This window comes from Macaca fascicularis, chromosome 3 (genome assembly GCF_037993035.2).
Source record: "Macaca fascicularis isolate 582-1 chromosome 3, T2T-MFA8v1.1".
Taxonomy (NCBI): domain Eukaryota; kingdom Metazoa; phylum Chordata; class Mammalia; order Primates; family Cercopithecidae; genus Macaca; species Macaca fascicularis.
The window spans coordinates 6,936,093-6,955,634 of record NC_088377.1 but is presented as its reverse complement, the minus strand read 5'-3'; the positions used below and the strand labels follow the sequence as shown (position 1 = coordinate 6,955,634).

Sequence of the window (19,542 nt, the reverse complement as noted above, 5' to 3'; positions counted from 1 at the left end):
GTATACTGTTCAATGAACAGAACTTTCCGGAAATGGACTCAACTGACGGTGTGACCAGCTCTGCAGTGAAAGAATACATATGTGGGAGCATTTCCATCTCATGCCTTTGGGGGCTGGCAAACGTGGTCAGTCTCTGCACAGTGAGCAGCATGCTATTTCTGAAAGACGTGGACAGTCACAGAATGACCACGTAGAGGCTGTCCTCGCCATGAGCCAAGCTTAGTTCGTTAAGTTGGCCAGTCCCAATGGTAACCCCAAGATGGGGCCTGGTTTTGTGCACAGATGGGTTCAGTCTGGGAAATGAAACAGGGCCCATCTACTCCACCCACACAGCAAAGAAAAGAAAGCAAAATAGCATTGGATTTCCCAGTTCATGTCTTTATACTTATCTGCAAAGACACAGCAAATATAATGAATTTCCTCTTTCCCCGAATGACTTAACACTTACAAAGTATATATATATATGTGCTTATATATACTTCATGTGTGTGTGTATACATATATATACACGCATACATACAATGCCGCCAGAAGCTTGGACTTAATTAGCTCCAGGGAACTACCAAGCAGTGGCTGGTACAATACTCTAAAAAGGGGGAAACAAATTCAAGGAGTAAACATCCCACTTCAGTTCACACTTGGAAGAGTTATCAGCCTCAATTGTCTTCAGAATCAACTGCTCTCCTCATTCTGCCCACCACAATAATTCTCCTTTTCCTATTCTCGGTCAGTCATCAAGCTCTCTCCTATGAGCTGGTCATGGCAACATACTAAGGAATTGCAGTGTCCAGCAGGGAGAAAAGAGCTCCCTGCAATGACTGCCATGCCAACAGCAGACCTCTCTTGGCTGCCACGTGCAGGCATCCTCCCCCAGGCTCAGGTCTTTCACAGGTCTAGATGCCCAAAGCCGTTTGGGTCAACCCTTCCCTCAACCTAACACTGACCCTACCTTAAAGGAGCATGGGACGTGGGGAGTTTTGACATGAACGGGCAGTGTGCTCCATGCAGAGAATTCACATGCATTGGAATTATGAGCCCATTTGAGAAGTAATGACTAGGTCAGTTTGACTGGACAGAGAAGTTGCCAGGATGGTGGTCTGGTGCACAGTCTAGACATTAAAGAGCTAAGATGTGACTTTGTATTACTGACCTGAAAGCTTCTACCTGGGCCAAGGGGAGAGAGGAAAAAGAACGGCAGAGGTGGGTGGTGGATGGGTGTGGGTACTGTGAACTAGCGTCCACCGGGCAATCCAGAATGCTCTGAATGGGGAGGTGGTGGCCTGGGACTTATTGAAAGCTTCTTAGTCCTTAGTCCAAGTGAGAGGCTCTGGGCATTGGAAGAGAGAGCAGCGGTTGTGTGGGTAACATTATAATGTGAAGATAGAGGAAATCTGTAAGAATCAGAGTCCTACCAGGTGTACAGTGGGACAAGGAGGAGTTGCAAGGAGTCCAGGAAAAGGGCAAGATTTGGGATATGCAGAGCTAGATGTAGTAACATGAGTGACAGGAATGGTCTAAAACAACATGGAAGCAGCAATTTGGGGAGAGACTCATCTAGTTTCAATATCGGGGGACATTAGGTGAGGCTGTTCAGAGGCAAATTTGGAATCAAGTTTGGAAAGATGCCACGGCTGAGATGAGGGTCTGGGTGTTTTTCATATCCCCATAGCGAGAGTGCAAAAAGAAGATGGCAGAGTCTCATCTGGGTCACACTTTCATTAAGGGTGAGAAGACAGTCTGAGACAAGCCAAGAAAAAATTTAAAGTCCCAGATTCACAGAATCTTAAGAGCAATAAAGACTTTTCAGACTGGCCTCCTAATGAATGTTGGAATCCCTTTCACAATGTCTTACACAAACGGGCACATATTCTCTGTCTACATGAATCTAGAGCTGGGGCCACTGCCACTCCAGCATTGGGGTCAGTGCTCCTGCTGCACACCTAGTGTCCTTCCTCTTCTCCCAGTACTCTCCTGCCTTCCAGGTCTGCAGGTCTCTCCCAGTCAGCATGTCCCCAGGTGAACCTTTGTTTCTTCTCTTCTCAGTCCTAATCTCACTTATTAGTCAGCATCATTACTGCTGGTGTGCCCAACACTGATATCCACACTGCAGGAAGGGTGAAGACTTGGAATCCATCTTACTGCATCACACCTGTGCTTTGAAACCTTCAAAAGGACCTTGTTGCAACAGCCCTCATCAGCACAGAGAACCACCTTCCATGCTGGTCCAAGCTGTCATCCGGCTCTGCTGCCGCTCACTTGTAACCTCCAACCTCTCTCTGAGTTTCCTGCACTTGCCACTTTCTGCAGAGAGCCCAAGGCTTTGCTAGTGCAAAGCCCTCCATTGTCCCCACCACCCCATGCGGATTCAACTTTCTCCATGCACCCTCCCATGCCCAGTAGGCAGGGTTGAAGCTTCAGTTCCCTCTGCTTCCCTGAACCTCTGCCTTATACCTCACACATCTCTTCTCAGCTCATACTGTGCCCACCTGTTTCTGGGTTGTCTTTCTCTTGGCCCCTTTGGGCACAGTCCTGTCCCTGATCCACAGTGAAGCTACACAAAGATTTACTGAAGACACATTTAACTGTGACAGACATCTTCCTTTTCTCGTGCAGAAATTCCTTGATGTAATTTTAACCTGAAGTCATTTGCAACCCGTTCAGATATTTCTATGGAGGTGCATTTCCCTTGCTTGGCCTTAGCTTTCTCTTTTCTGGGTTACATTCTCTAATTCTCTCAGCCACTCCTCATACGGAATGATTTCTAGGTAATTCCCCACTTGGGACTCTCCTCTTTGAAAGGCCTGAGATTTTTTTATTTCTTTATTAAATGAGGTTGAGAAAGATGCTGGTAATTCTTGATCTTCTAGCACACTAGGGAGAGCACAATGCTCATTATATGTGTTGCAAATGAATTTTTTTTACAACTTCTACAGAAGACTTCACAATTATTCCTATTAAACTGTATCTTCTTGGTTCCAGCCTTTCAAAATCTCTTAAAATGTGGATTCGTCCCTCTAATTCATTAGCTTCCCCACCAGGATATATGTGGCCTCCAAGATTGGATCAACCTGCCCATGCTTTCAGCAACATCCTGGTGTTCCCTTATTAATCAGCCCTGTCAAAATACAAATGGAGTTTGTCCTGGCCCCTGGTGGTCCCTTCTATTCCCTGATTGCGCACAAAACATCCTTTCTATAACCTCAACTAACTTATTTCAATCTATAATGTCCAGAATGAATCTACTATTGTTGAAAACGCATACAGGGTATATAGATGCTCTTTGACTTATGATTACCTCCTGATGAACCCATCATCAACTGAAAATATAACTAAGTCAAAAATGCATTTAATATGCCTGACCTACCAAACATCAGGGCTTAGCCTAGCCTATCTTCAACATGCTCAGAACACTTACTCTAGGCTACAGTTGGGCAAAACTAGCTAACACAGAGCTTATTTTATAATCAGGTGTTGAGTATCTCATGTAAAAGTGTTGGATCACATGTCACTAACCCAGACAAAGATCAGAGTTCAAAATATAGTTTCTACTGAATGCGTATCACTTTTGCACTATTGTAAAGTCAAAAACTCCTAAGTTGAACCACAGTAAGTCAGGGACCATCTGCATAATCATTTTCTAACACCTCTAATTTGCATTTGATTGTTCAAAGGTTATCCAGAAAGATCTTGGGGTTATGTCTGGAAAAATTTTGTTCAGAACCCTAAAATGTTGTCCTTCAGAATCATGGGACTGGAACCCCATGACAGCTTCCCCAAGTTTTTAGTGGTGGTGGAGATCTTCCCCTTCAGTGAAACAGCACAGCATTTATTGTGTCTGCATTAGGCTGCTTAAGCTTTGGAACTTGTGTAATAGTTCTTTGTAAACATTGTCTGCAAACAGCGACATCTACACCTCCACATAATGGCTAATACACAGTATGTTTTGAAAAAAATAAATCATTTTAAACTATCAGGGCGCTGATTATTTTCATAAGCATCCTGAGTCCCTCCCCTCCCCTCCCTCCTGCCTGCCTGCCTTCCTTCCTTCCTTCCTCCCTTCTTCCCTCCCGCCTTCCTCCCTTCCTTTCCTTCCTCCCTTCTTCCCTTCCTTTCCTTCCTCCCTTCCTCTCCTTCCTTTCCTTCCTCCCTTCCTCCCTTTCCTTCCTCCCTTCCTCCCTTTCCTTCCTCCCTTCCTCCCTTTCCTTCCTCCCTTCCTCCCTTCCTCCCTTCCTTTCCTTCCTTTCCTTCCTTCCCTTCCTCCCTTCCTTCTTTTTATAATTCCTGGTCCACATTTTCTGATTCAAATAGCATTTCTCCTGGTACACATCAAGCAAAGCAGATGCTGAGCAGCTCTCCTGTCTACCTGCCATCTGTTAGTATGAGAACATTGTTCACAGCCGTGTTCTTCTTGCACAAACACAGCTAAACAGTCCTTGCATTGCCTGTCACATTTTTTCCCACACATTTCAGATCAATCTGAGATTCAGACTTTGCGACATCTTTTCTAAAGCCCCTTGCTACTCCCACACATCCATCCTTGGCTCTGGGCTCCTCCCTTATCTGTTGGACTGGGAAATGATGGAGAAATGATAGCAGGCTAATCCAGTGATATTAAAATGTGGAATGAAGGCATTTCAAAAGACAACATTTGCTAACACTCTGAATGCTGCAAAGAGGGCTAAAAAATGATGGCTGAAAGGATAATGTGGAGATCAGAGAATAACTGGTCATCTGTCTTCAGGAAAGCAGTTACATTTGGGTGGCAAGTGGAAGGGGACTGTGAGAATTTGGGAGGAATTGAGAGGTAGTGTAGCTGACAGAATACTCTCAAGCATTCAGTGGAGAAAAGAATCAGAGAGGCAGTAGGTTGAAGATATGCAAGCTAGAAGGAATATGTATATGTCTCTCTCTCTATATATAATGTATATATATTTAAAATATAATTAGGGGAAGGGTGAAGGGCAGTGAATATTGAGATACAAAATCAATAGACCAAGTATTTTGATGGGCAAACAAAATTATATAGTAGCTATTGATACTGTGTTAATACATCTTCTAATTCCAGGTATAATTGATAAACCTTTAGAGCTTACTTAATGTTGATGAGAAAACCTGTTTCTTACTTGAATATTCAAAATCCTACAGAAGTTTCAAGGCAAGAGGAGTGGGGTAGGGAGAGTGATCTGAACTCCCTTCTAGCTCTGCCTAGACTCATATGTGATTCTGGATAATTCTATAGCTGGCCTTCAGTTTTCATGTCAGAAAATGGGGCATCATGACTGGATGCGGTAGCCCATGCCTGTAATCCCAGCACTTCGGGAGGCTGAGGCAGGCAGATCACCTCAGGTTGGGAGTTCAAGACCAGCCTGACCAACTTGGAGAAACCCCATCTCTACTAAAAATACCAAATTAACTGGGCACGGTGGTGCATGGCCATAATCCCAGCTACTCAGGAGGCTGAGGCAGGAAAATTGCTTGAACCTGGGAGGTGGAGACTGTGGTGAGCCAAGATCATACCACTGCAAGCCAGCCTGGGCAAAAAGAGCAAAACTCTGTCTCAGAGAAAAAAAAAAAAAAAAGAAAAGAAAGAAAATGGGGCATCATAATGGGCAGTTCATACTCAACCGTTTTGCACAGCTATTGAAAGACTAAGGCAAGATGGTGTATAGTGAAGTACTATGGAAAAGAAAGAGGAGCGAAACAATGGGAAACATTAGTAGCCTGTGGATTAGGACGTGGTTAGATCGAGTTTTGGGAAATGGCACCTCTGGTTGGATGTGGAGGCTCCCAGCTTGGCCTTGCCCAGTTCCTGTGTTCTGGTTGTAGACCACAGCTTGCATCCTGGTGACGTGCCTGGCATGAAGCTGCATATCAACGAGGCAGAGCATGCCACTGCATGGCATGGGAGAGTGCTCACCACGACCCCAGGTACTGCGACTGTGCAAAGCTTGAGAGGCTGAATTGCCTCACATTTTGCACACCCCAATTTTTCTTTAAAAAAGAGAAATTTTGTTTTATAGCCACAAGGCTATGTTTTAATGTCCAAAGTTCTAGTTACGTAAACTGGAAGATGCTTAGGTTAATATCTTTACTGGACAGTCACCTGCAGACACCCACAAAAAAACATTTGAGGGTAGCAGATTTTGACCTTATATTACCATCCATCAAAAGCTTTTATTTGTAGCCTCTCCCTCAACAGTCCCTGTCTTTCTGTGGAATTGAAATAGTCTCATAAAGTAGCTATTTTTGCAAGGGCTATAAACCTGCATTATGTTTTTACAAGATCCCAAATAGGACTTCCAATCATCACAATGCTCAGATGAAAGCTGATTTGAAAACTGTGGCAGACATATATTAAAAAAAGAAGGCCATATATACTGGTGATCTGAAAAAACTGCATGCACAGATACAGACAAAATAGAACACCCAGGCAAAGCGGAGCTCCAGGGCCCGGCTGAGACCCACAATCCCCTCCCGACTGCCCACTCCCTGGTCCCCCTCCACGGGCAGCCCTCGACTCCCCCTCACCCCCATGCTCTTTGCTTCCCGCTCTCAGATGCAGAGAGCCTTCTATTCAGTTTGCCATAACAAGTTTGATGTTTTCAAAGAATAATTCATTAAGAAACCAAGACAGAAAGAAAGAGAGAGAGAGAGAAAGAGAGGAAGAGAAAGAGAAAAAAGGAGAGAGAAAGGGAAAGGAAGGAAAGGATGCGAAAGGAAGGGAAGGGAAAGGAAAGGAAGGGAAAGAAAGAAAAAGAAAAAGAAAGACAGAAAGAAAGAAAGAAAGAGAGAGAGAGAAAGAAAGAAAGAAAGAGAAAGAAAGGAAGGAAGGAAGGAAGGAAGAAAGAAAGAAAGAAAGAAAGAGAAAGAAAACACAAAGCACAGAACTAAAGAGTTTCAGGGTACAGGCTTCTAATGCCATCTTAGCCACACTTGGCAATGAAATCTCTAGGGTGCATGTGTGCTACTAATTCATTAACAATGTGGGCTTCCCACATTTAGGGTGGCTTTATGCATTAGTGCTGGGGCATCTACTAAGACTTTGAGTCTGTCTCAAGTCTAAGTGTCACTGGGCTCCTGGATGCACATTCCTGCTTTAGATGAGCAAAGTTCAAGCTACCTTTTGGTTTTCCAAATGAGGGGAGCTTTGGGCTCATTTGCAGAGCAGATAAATGTCCTGTTAGAACTCAGAAAATAACAATGATTCCTCATAACCTACCCCTTAATCTGCCTGCATAGCACCATGAACCCAGATCCTCTTTGGGAACGGTCTTCTAGAATTGATCAGTTTTGTAACAATCCATTTCAAAGCATCTTTAAAATAATAAACACATTTCCATTCAAGAGAAGCAAGACGCTTTGCCACAAAAGCATGGTCAAATGTGACATCCCTCACTGATTTTTATCTTTAGCTTATTTGAAGTCCTGCAGGTTGACCCACGCTAACTGGTGCCGAGTTAGCTTGTGCTTTCTTGCATAAATGCATACCAAAGGAGGAGGCTTTTAGAAAGATTGGAGTTGATTACTTGACATGGGATCACATTTTATAAGGTTGGGGCTGCCTGCATCTCAGGCCCAACCAGTGACTCACTCTATAACCTTGCACTTCAAAGGATCTAGAAGTTGAAGAAAAACCAGGGCACCATTAAAAGCAAAATGCAGCTCCTGAACTCCTGGATAAGGTTATAGATTTTAAAAAAATGTGGGCACTTGCAGGCAATTTAGAGTTTAGGAGGTCGCTATGCTCTAAAATTAGTAAAGTACTCAGGAAGAGAGAATATAGGTTGACTACACTGCTAGAGTCCCATTTTCTTTCTTTCTTTCTAAAATTTTACATAAAATAACATCATATTATATTCATCTAACTAGGTTACTTGTCTATACAGTAAAACATACTCAGCCTATAAACATTTTTGTAGTTTCTAGCAATTGAAAAATGTGATCAATTTCAACCATATAAAATCGATCTCACCTAATCACTCTAATTCACTGGGGATCCCTATAATATTTTTCTATAATTCAAATCTCCTTATTTCCATTTCTGATCCTGATAGATGGTTGCTCAGGCAATGCTGACATGTCACTAGAAATGTTGTCCTTACTTTTGACAATCAAAATACTCTGTCTGTAGAGTCTGTAAATATATTTAAACTTATTCTTCCACAGGCACAAAGTCTGTACCTCATGTGGGTTCGCTTGAAATTGGGTGATTCGACTAATGCAATCTGGATATTTAATACATAGGCACCTATTCCTTTAAACTCGGCAGCTGCAATTTCCCTCCATGAGTGAGTTGAAAATACTTTGAATTAGTAATGAACATTTCAGGGCCCTGCAGGGCTAAGAAACAAAGGTCTTTCTGGGGCAAGGCCTGACTTTTCATCGATTCCCCTTTATGACCCTCACCTCTGGCGCTGTCCTTTTATGGCAGTGCTTTGCACAGGTATGGAGATGAGTCTGCCCCTTGCAAGTCTTGACCCACTGCCACTACAATGTCACCTTTTATAGTTCTCAGAGTCTTAGAAATCTCTTCTCTCTCTAGGACCTAGCTAAACTCTTGTGATCAAATAGAAATGGTCGACAAGCAAATGTTACCAATAGTTTAAAAAAAGGTTCCATCTTGCACCTGGTAGATAATCTACAGTGGTTTGTCAAATTGCATTTATTGCAGTGTGTCTACATTAAAACTTGCCACTCAGAAGTGGTGTGAAATTGTGTACCCAATCCTTGGCATCCTGACTGCCCTCTTGTCAGATTCTTGATTTGAGAGCCTTTGTTAGCCACGTACAAAATGCGGAACTGCAGATACCTCTGTGCCACGGCAAGCTATTTTCTGAACTCCTTTGCTCCTCAACCTCTCTTAGGAATCTTTGCCCCAGCACTTATTTTCTTCCTACTGAAACCTTTGTGTTGGATTTACCTTTTCCCCAGAACAAAGAAAACAAACTGTTTCTGGGGAATGAAAGGCCATGTTCTCTGAGGTGACGGACTGCTGTCTTTACCAAGCCCAACTGCAAAACACTAGTGTCTAGAAGCAGAGAGACCAAGAATTAAAACGCCAGCCCCAGGATGTTTTCTGGAGAGAGCCCTTATACAGCAATAATTAAATCACAAAGAACTACTAAGAATTCAAATACAGGATGCATGGGTCATCATTTCAACCCAAAGGCCTCACTCAGTTAGAGTCCACAGCACGTTTATCTGGAAGCACTCTCAGCGACAGGAAATGCACTGCTGGGGGTGCTCAAGTTCAAAGGTAAATAGGAAAAATAAAATAATAGCTGGGAAGGATGGAGAGCGATAGGAATCAGGGAAAAGAAGACAAGCTGAATTTGGCAGAGGGTGTAGACTGATGAGAAGCATTACCTAGATGCTTAACTCTTGTGATTAAATCGAAATCATTAATAAGAAATATTTACTATTGGTTTTTAGAAATGTCATACAGACAACGTATAGCCTTCTAAATGCAAGTAGTTAGACATAGTTATCCAATGGTAACAAGGACAGACACCCTTGGTATCTCATAACAATTCTTCTAAAGTCCAGGCCACCGTGAACAAGGTTATGAAAACATCCCTTTTGTATTTTAGTGATGAACACTCATGAACTGAACGGAATTCAACACGGTCCATGTTGTATGGAACTTCTCACCATAATGGGCTGTGTTATATACTTGTAGTTCTATTTTACTTAGCACTGAGGTGGCCTCCCTTTCCCTCTCCACCTGGGATTAATCTGTCCTTCTTTTTCACTGATGTAGGCCTTCTTTGAAGCCCTATTTCTGTATTCATGACAGTTTTGTTCTTTTACTGGTAGCTGCTATGGGTCTACCTCCTACCTTAAACCCAGAGTTCAGAAAGCTCTTTCTTTTCATCTTTGCATATTAAGCACCTAGCATTCACTCAAGTAATGTCTGCAAAATTAAAAGATAATTGGTTCGTACAATTGAGAAAACATTTCAAGGAGACTGATGTTTACCTGAATTAATTGGGCTGCAGGAGATTTACATGGACAGATTCTTAATTGTACAGATGAAGTACAATGTACTTCGAAACTGTAAGTTGTTGGCAGAGCAAAAGCAAGTTGATCGTAAAATGTACTAGAATTCCATAAAAAGGGGTGCTTTGGATAAGTGAAGACAGGTGAAAATATTACCACGTTCTCTGCTCTAAGTGGATTATGGTCAAATGAAGTATTTACAGAAGACGTCATTGTTTTCTAAATGTATCAGTAAAGTTTGGGATACGTTTTGAGGAGACAGTGCTTCCAGATTTGTATTTTGAACATAACTTTGAAACATACACAGGACGCTGCATAGAAGTATCCCACATTACACTGATATTAAAATGAAAATACCTTGTAATGCACTTTACTGAAAAAGCGGCTTGGTTAAATACCCTCACCGGTAAAGGGCAAAGGACCTGGGAACACTTCTGCACAGTTTCATATTTGAAATAACTCCTTGTCCTCACATTGCAGAGCAAGGGCAAGTAAGGGCTCTTGGCCAGAAGCTGAGAACAGCCTCATCACACAGAACGACATGGGGCTGGACATTATAATCATGGTGTCTGTTCACAATGGAGCTCATCTGGCCTGGCTTCTCCAGCCTTCATTATTTTTTTGCTTCATTAGAGTGAAACTCTTACACCAGGCTTCAGATCCCATTTCTAATTTGGGATGGCATGTGTCGTCTGCTTCACAATGCTTCACCAGTACCCTAAGCCCTCAATTTCTACTTCCAGTCAGTCAAATAATTCTCATTCCTGGAGCAAATCTGATAGATCTTTTCATAGAAAGCCATAATTGGTGGCTTTGCTGGACCCACTGAAAATTAAAGAGACTAGAGTTAAAAAATTAATTTTCCTTGCCGACCAACAGCTAGGATTTAGGGGACGGGCTGGTTTTCGCCTGATTTCTGACTGAGCTAGGAACATTCTTATTGTTCTTCCCTGAGGCTCTGCAGTGTCGCTGAAGGAACATCAGAGAACCAGGCAGTGGGGGGACCTGGGTCAGAGAAGGAAGAGTCACTCCCTTTTGAGGTTTGTTCTCCAGCTGGCATCTCTCCCGGTGGCTGCAGAGCAGCAGGGGACATGCGGAGGTGGACAGCAGGGTCTAGACCTACCTCGCAGCCTCTTCAGCCTCTGCTCCCGCCTCCTCCTCCGCACAACCAGCAGGAGCACGAACAGCAGCAAGACCCCCACCAGGATACAGGAGATGGTCACCAGCATCTTGAGCCCCTCGTTGGTCGTCAGCCCTTCTTCGCTTTGGACAACTGATTTAATGAGTGGAGGAATTGTACCTGAAAGCAGGGCCACGGTGTTAGATGGCTATTAATGAAGACGGCATGGTGGAGCTTTTAGGGATGATAGGTTATAAAAATCGTGGTGTGATCCTAGGGTGTCGGAGGTGATGAAAAATGAAAAGAACTCTTTTTCTAGGCCCTGGCTCACTTATTTTCGTATTTATTTCCCTCCCTCTGCCTGAATTTCCAACTTATTCTATAGCGCACATTTGAAAAGGACTTCCTTTTGCGACACACTACTGAGCGCAGGCACTTGAAAGCATGAGGCCCAGGCTCAGTGCTGACAAAAGCCACATGCATCTACCCAGAATTAAGTGTTCCCTTGACTGTCACCCACACTACAACTGATAGAGACTACTTGAAAAAACTGCACATCAAAGAATGAACAAAAGGTTGGGCAAATGGACAGAAGCACATGTGCAGGGAGAGGGTCCTAGATACATTCGCATAAAGCTCAAATCCCTTGTGATTAGGTTATTTGTGGGCTTTTGTCACAGGTGTAAGACCAAATCTACTTCAAGAGCTGCCATCTAAGAGTACGAGAGCTACAGACAACTTTTCAAAGGGGACCCATCCAGGTTTCTAAAGGAGCCTACTTTTGATCCGGCATTATTAAATAGTGCTACAAAATCCAGATTATTTCGAGTTACAAGGAAACACTGAAGGAAAATGAACTCTGAGCTATCTTAAGCTGCCTTCTATCTAGATGCTCAGTACAATGGATGCAGAGATCTAAACACAGGCATCCACCTTTTATGGGGTATGTATTTTGCTACCCTCCATTATGTAAGATGCTCCACCCCACTGCACTTTCCATATACAGCAAGGGCCAGAAAGTCAGCACTTCAGGAAAAGAGAATGCAAAAATAATATAATTTCTCTCCCAGCAAAATGGTCTTTATCCCACATTTAGTGAGCAGAGCAGGGATAATGGAATCCTCGTTCCTCTGAGATCTCCGCTAAAGCCAAGAAGACTGTTTTTCCAACTTCAAAGTGTTTTTGTGAAAACCCAAGTCTCCAAATGCTTAGAAATTCAGGGAAGAGGCACTTACAGGATGCCCATAAGGATGGGTCTGCAAAACCAAGACAACACAAGGACAAGCAGAAACATTTGGCTAAGGAAATGGCAGAAGAAAGAGTGAGATCAATAAATGGAGGACTCTGAAACCTGAGTGATATGAATGTAGGCTGTCCATCTTGGTTTTCTCAAGATAAAAAAGTTCTTCAGGCAGATGTGACAATAGAGATATTAAAGCTATCTATTCATAAGTTTGGTCCAAAGAAATCTGTAATCTCTTTCAAGGAAAATATAAATATGCAGTCTTATTTCTTACTGTCATAAAGTCATTTCATATTTCCAAAATGTAAAGGTAGCTTGCAGGATTTTTCAAAATTTGGGATCTTAAAGTGAGAAAATGATATGTTTTCTTAGAAGACAAACATTTAAAATCCGCAGAGCACTTTGTGAATTAGAATCACAGTTTCAAATTCTACATGAGTAGTTTTCTAATTAAATCATGAGCTGTGAGCATATCATCAGTGTGCACATTTAAGCTGGGTGCCCAGGCATCTGCACATATTATAGAGAATCTGGGGACCAGAAAGTGAATATTGTAAGACAATGATCTAAAGCAAAAAAGATACTTACTACTCAAATGTGTGCTGGTTAACAGAGGATTTTGATGAACCGTTAAATGCTAAGTAAAGTGTCTGGTAAGTGTCAAAGTTCTTTACTTTGTAAGATCAAATAATTCAGCCACATTATGGGGAGAGGCCAGCATGGAAGTTCTCCTCTCTCTGTGGGTGATGCTTTGTGATGGGGCCACCTTTGAATGAAGTCACTCGAGTGAGGGCTATGAAATTAGAGAGAGGCAGCCCATGAAAAGCATCAGCCCCTGAAGAGAAAAGTTGTTGTCTGGGAGGGCATAGGCTATTCTGGGGCCATAGGACAGAGCCGCTGCAGAGGCTAGGGACCCCGGCTGGTGTAACCAACACTAGAAGAGCTTTCTACAAGCTCAAGGTCTTCCTATAGCCCTGAGACCCAGGCCAGAAGTGCCAGGAAGACCCTGGGCTCTGGCGGAGGAGGGTGTTGTGGAAAAATGACCTTGGACAGGAGATTTGGGGTAGGTCTGCTCTGTGTGCGAAGCAGGAAGAGCCAGTTCTGCGCCATCCGGACATTATAGGAGAAATTGATCAGATGAAAATCCCAGGCAACTTCACCTCATTAGCTCCTTGTGGTCATTTCTGTGGGTCCTTAGTTTCACAGACACTCTTCTTAGGATGGCATAAACTGTGCTCCAAGGAGCTACTTGCTGGAGCTTTAATAAAGCGGCCTCCCGAATGCACGAAGTAGAGGAAGAATCACTCTTCCAGAGGGCAACCTTTCTCTTCAAGGGCTGATGCTTTTCATGGGTTGCCTCTGTCTAATTTCACAGCCCTTAGTTTTGAGTGACTTCATTGAAAGATGTCTCCTCACAAAGCATCACCCACAGGTAGAGGAGTACTTCCAACTTGGTCTTGGTTTGGCTAACTGTCAATAAAGGGTTTCGGTGTTTCTTGGTTAAGTCGTTCAACACTGTGGTCTAGCCTGACCAACAGAAGATGAACAGAAGGCTCTGAGGAGAGTTGCGCTGGAGTTCCAATTTATCCTGATGCATTGCTGCCATTTTTACCTTGCAATTAGAGCACCTAACTCAATCCTTGCTGTTCCCCTAGTGAGAAATCAGCATCAACGCGCTGCTACCGGGACCTTCTAAAGTTCTCCTACTAAGTTACAGTCAAGGACACACTCCCTTTCAGCTTCGCTGGGCTTAGCATTTGTTCAGTTAGCAATAAATGGCCCTTGATACCAGAAAAAATGAGTGAGATTTTCAACCATTTATTTTTGGTTAACTAATGTCAAGAGACACCTCACCTAGTTTTTGGAAAGTAAATGCAAGTGGCAAGTGTGTGTGAGTTTGTGTGTGTGCACGTGTTCACGGATTTCTATTATCCTATTTCCATCGGTGACCCTGCTCCTGCCCAGAGACTAACATAAGCTCCTTTACCATGGAAAATTGTTTTCGCACATGCAGTTTAAGGGCATAATGAGTGCAAAAAAGAAAGTTGTTATGTGGATTGGGATGAGGTGGGGAAAGGGGTGGGAGACAACAAAAGCAATGTTAGCTCATAGACGTCAACACAAGCACAGAACCACATGGTCAAGAGTCCTTCAGCCCTGAGAGAAATCACTCCTGCCCCATGACTCCCCACTGAGACTCCATCAGTGTCCATCAGTGTGGGCACACAGCTTACGACACTTCCTGATGATGGCAACGGCTTTGGCGACTGCTGTGTTTCAGGAATGCTGGGTTATCTTTGTCTTGGAAACTCTCCCTCACTAAAACTGGCTTCTCCCCGAGGACCCTGTGCTCTGACACCCTTCTTGTTCTATCTCTCCTATGCTCTCACACTTGCAGAATCCAAGCCTCATTTCATTTGAGTCTCTTATTTCTGGACACACAGTGATGGTCATCTGGATATAATGAACTAGGGAGCCCCAGACAGAGTTCACTGAATCCCCAAAGCCTAATGGGCTCCATGGGCACTGGTCACACTATGGCAAAGATGATGTTCGATGGGAAAGGGGCAGGGCCCACGTGCACATTCCCCAAGACACAAACAGGAGGGCCACGAAGCCAGCCAGCTTACTGCCGTCGTAGTTCAGCGTGGCGAAGTTGGCCTGCTTCTCTGCGCAGCCAGCGCTGTTGCACACCCGCATCTGCAGCTCATACCAGGTGGCTTCCTGCAGGTCATACAGGATGTAGGACTTGGAGAGAGAGGTCCTCTGAGCTGTGGTCCAAACCGTGGTCCCAAAGGGCCTGTACTCCAGTGTGAAGGAGGTGATGGGGCAGCCGCCGTCATTCCAGCCAATGAGGTTCAGCCTCACGCGCGTGGTGTTGATGCTGGCAAACAGCTCCTGCTCCTTTGAGAACTGGGGCTCTGCGGGAGAAGGCACATGGAGGTCAGCTCACAGGACACATGGGGAGGCCATCAGCGTCTTCACGCACTTCCCTGAGACTGCTTCCTCCAGCGAGGCCAGGAGCTCAGTTCAAGTCTGGCTCACAGGCACTGGCAACTTGTCCCATTAATAGAGATTTTATGGACCAACAGGCTTTCTCCAACTGTAATGACCTGGGTGTGTGAGGGAAAATTGCACAGGCGGAGGTTATTTGGGGGTATCTTAGAGTTCCCTAAAGAACAATGCGACGTTCACGTATGGGTTTCCTTCTGTGGTTTGCACTGCAGTGGGCTGGGCTGACCTTTTTCCATCCTCATGTGATGAACCTGACTCAAGAGAAGACAGAGTTGGATTTGGGAAGCACCAACAGATTTTCCTCCACAACTAAACACTTGGTCTTGGAGCCCAGGGACCTAATGGATATATTTCTGCATAAATCAATCCCAGATCATTTGACCTCTTACCACTTGTTACTCAAAACTGTGGCACCGGGCACAAATAATACCCTTGCCATCTCATTACTCGCTCTCCTGCCATCTGACCCCACCCCACCTGATAGGACTCCCATGGGAGGGAAGCCTGCAGAGACATCTCCTCACCTTCTCCCTTTGCTCACACAGAGCTGCATCACCCCTCCTTCCTTCTGGAGTTCCTGGGACAAAACCTCTTTCTCTGAATATCATTTCTTTGGGGTTCATCTCCTTGAAAGTCCACATTTTAGATTAAAAAAAAAAAGCAACTCATTTTGAAATGTTAACAATTTACCCATCATTTTCCCTCTGAAAAGCAGGGGCTATGTGGCAATGCGGAAATGATAGGAAGGTGGGGGTATGGGCTGGCTAAGGGAGAATGGGGCCTCAAAACGGCTGACAGGGCAAGTGTCACGCTTCATGGCTGTACAGCCTTGGCACCTCACGTTCACCACGCTCTTGATTTTCAAACGACATTCTTCTCTTTAACTGCAAATGAAACAATAAAAGAGAGGACCAGAACACTCTGGAAGGTCCAGCTGTCCCTCTCATTATGCTGTGGCACTGCTGAAGCCATCTGAGGAATGACAAAGTTCAAACACATAAACATAAAACATGATGGATCTTTTATGACTCCAATCTCCCCTTCTGGCTGGGAAAACGGAGGATATTTAGAAGCGACGAGAAGGCACACCTACCTTTTCCTAAGGTCTTTGCTTCTATGATTTCACTTATACGCCCTGGGCCCACTCCGTTTTGGGCTGTCAGTGTGAACTTATACCAAGTCCCACATTTGAGATTTTCCAAGCGGTAGGAACGTTCGCTGGGGCTGATTGGAAAACTCCCCCACTGCTCACTGTTGTCCTCAGAGTACTGCAGTATGTATCCTGCAGAGAATGAGAAAGATTCACATAGCACTGTTTGCTTTCTACGGGAAGTGGGTTGACGTTTGCATTTTGTGTGTGTAATAGAATGAACGTTCTCAGAACTGAAGAATCTTCAGAAGGAACATTTTCACTCTTTCTGACTCCAGGAAATTTAACCCAGCCTGGGAGAAGCGCCATGATGTATTGATTAGTGAGTCATTTGGGCCACACCAGACATTATCACTGCAAAGTATTGCTGGATAGTGTGGTCAAAATTAAACCACTTTTCTGCTCATTCTTTTCTAAAAGCCATATTGGGCAGCAGGGAATACTAAGTTGCTCAGTATCTGCCCCTCAGATCTTATGTGCCTGAATCCTTGAGTGCAGACGTAGGCTGAAGCTGAGTTATTTTTGCAAGACCTGAATCTCTGGGAAAGGGACATGTTATCAATGGGAGTAGAGATTTCCTCAACTGCCTCACTTCTCATGCACTCCTGGTCTCACAATCCATAGACACTAGGAGAAACAACTCCAAGTCTTGCAGCCATCCCAATATTCTGACAGTAACCTGGCTTCTCTTTAGTTTGAAAAATTCCTCCAACAATTCATTCCTCCACAGGACCACTGCCTCTACTTTTACAACTACTAACGATGACTGTCCACTCTTGAGCACTCACTCCATGCCAAGCCCTGTCCTAAGCCCTTTGCTTACAGGATTTCTGCAAGTCTATGGAACAGTGATGACTCTCCCACACTGAGATCCAGAGCAACTAAGTGGTGAGTCCCACGTGCAGAAAGGAGGACACAGACCCTTCAGTCAGCCTGAAGCCCATGCTCTTCACCCCCATGAATGCTGAAATATTCTTCCTGTTAGCTCCTTCATCCCTGTTATCTACAGCCGTGTTCCTTCTCCACCCTGGCTAGCTGGCCTGGAATATGGCGTCTTTGCAACAACGGGTTGGTACCTTCTATTCCTGTCCTGTGGAGCTCCATTTTAATTTAAAAAAAACCATTTTTTTCCCTGCACACTACAGTGTCTCCTAAACCCAAATGGGCAGGTTTGCTGATTTCCACACTCATCTCTGATGCCTCCTTCCGAGGTCACGGTCAGTGTCTTCCCTACTCCTTTCAGCCTTCCCTCCCCACTGGACTTCTGTAGCCGTAGGGTCCCTGCTCCTTCCTGAGCCTTTGTGTTCCTCATCTGACCTCCGCAAAGCTCCTTCAGTACCTGACAGGTGATATCTGTGCACCTGCTCCCAGCCACATCCCAGCCTGTATTCCAGCTGCCCTACACATTATAGGGATTCCGCTTTCCTCCCACTCTCCACCCTTGAAGTCACCTAAAAAAACTCCCCTAATCCTTGGTGATAGGCCTGTATAGTTCCCTGTCCCCTGCTATCATCCTCAGTGCCATCAGTGTCCATCAGTGTGGGCACACAACTTACGACACCTCCTGATGATGGCAACGGCTTTGGCCACTATGGTGTTTCAGGAATGTTGGGTTATCTTTGTCTTGGAAACTCTCCCTCACTAAAACTGGCTTCATCCTGAGGACCCTGTGCTCTGACACCCCTCTTATTCTACCTCTCCCATACTCTCACACTTGCAGAATCCAAGCCTCATTTCATTTGAGCCCATCCCCAGATGTCCCCCGTTTTTTTCCTATAAGAAGGTTCTCTAGTCAGCCTGGAACCTTTGGTAGGCCGTTTCAACAAGGAGCCTCGTTTCTCCCACTCTTTAGACTTCTGGTCATGCTTATGTTACTGGTAATCTGTGATCCACTTTTCTTCCCAGCTGTCCAGAATCATTTAAGAAAGTCATTAGGCCAAGTGTGGTGGCTCAGGACTGTAATCCCGGCACTTTGGGAGGCCAAGGCACGTGAATCACGAAGTCAGGAGATTGAGACCATCCTGGCTAACATGGTGAAACCCCGTCTCTACTAAAAATAAGAAAAATCAGCTGGATGTGGTGACGCATGCCTGTAGTCCCAGCTAGGTGGGAGGCTGAGGCAGGAGAATCACTTGAACCTAGGAGACAGAGGTTGCAGTGAGCCTAGATCACACCGCTGCACTCCAGCCTGGGCGACAGAGTGAGACTCCATCTCAAACAAAACAAAACAAAACAAAACAGAAGAGAAAGTCATTAAACTGTGATAATTGTGACTCCTACAATTTGTGCTGTGCATCTGCAGCTGGGTCCTTGTAGCTTCTTGGCAATGACTTTTTTCATCTATTAATGACTCCCTGTGCATTCCACAAGGCAGCTGTTACAAACCTATCCCATGATCCTCAAATCCACAGACATCCTCACCACTATTTAAAAAAAAATCACCTCACTTTTTCTTTCCTGAAAAAAAAAATGAAAAGAAAGAAAGATCTTCCCTTCACCCATTGGCATGCTGATAAAAGTCTAACAACTGGTCTTGGAGAGGAGAAAAAAGGCTCTTATTTGTAGCATTTCTGATTTCCATGGTGAGGGAATGTTCTTAGGATGGCTGTGGCTACTGAGTGCAAAGCTGGGAAGGTATAGGGCACTTCACTCTTGGAGCTGGAAGGAGCTGATCCAGCACACCACTGAAGTCACTCTGAATTGCTCCTGACTTCTGGTTTACTTCCCAGCCTTCCTTCTCTCTCAGAAGAAAGGGTGTTCTCTGCCTTAGGAAGTCTAAGCCCCTATTCTCTCTCCCCAGCCCTGGGACCTCTTTTATGGCTCAGGCCCTCTTTCCTGTGTATCTTCTGTCTCTAGCTTAACTCCACCTACACTAGAACGATCATGCTCACTCCTTCCATATAAACCTCATTTAGGCTGCGTGTGGCGGCTCACGCCTGTAAGCCCAGTACTTTGGGAGGCCGAGGTGGGCAGATCACCTGAGGTCAGGAGTTCGAGACCAGCCTGGCCAACGTG

General features: G+C 44.5%; 1 protein-coding gene across 10 annotated transcripts in view; it reads right to left on the bottom strand.

Annotated features, from left to right (window-relative positions):
• Window positions 1–19,542, bottom strand: part of DSCAM (DS cell adhesion molecule) — an 855,708-nt gene that overhangs the window by 39,462 nt on the left and 796,704 nt on the right. For 9 of the 10 annotated variants that reach the window (XM_065541361.2, XM_065541362.2, XM_045389319.3 and 6 more), the window contains 3 exons: window positions 16,471–16,659; window positions 14,993–15,283; window positions 11,123–11,299 (listed from right to left, as the gene is read on the bottom strand). In XM_065541361.2, the coding sequence (XP_065397433.1) occupies window positions 11,123–11,299; window positions 14,993–15,283; window positions 16,471–16,659 (657 nt within the window). Of the gene's footprint in view, window positions 1–11,122; window positions 11,300–13,406; window positions 14,344–14,992; window positions 15,284–16,470; window positions 16,660–19,542 lie in introns of those variants that run through there. The other variant, XM_074033985.1, reaches the window with a different exon arrangement.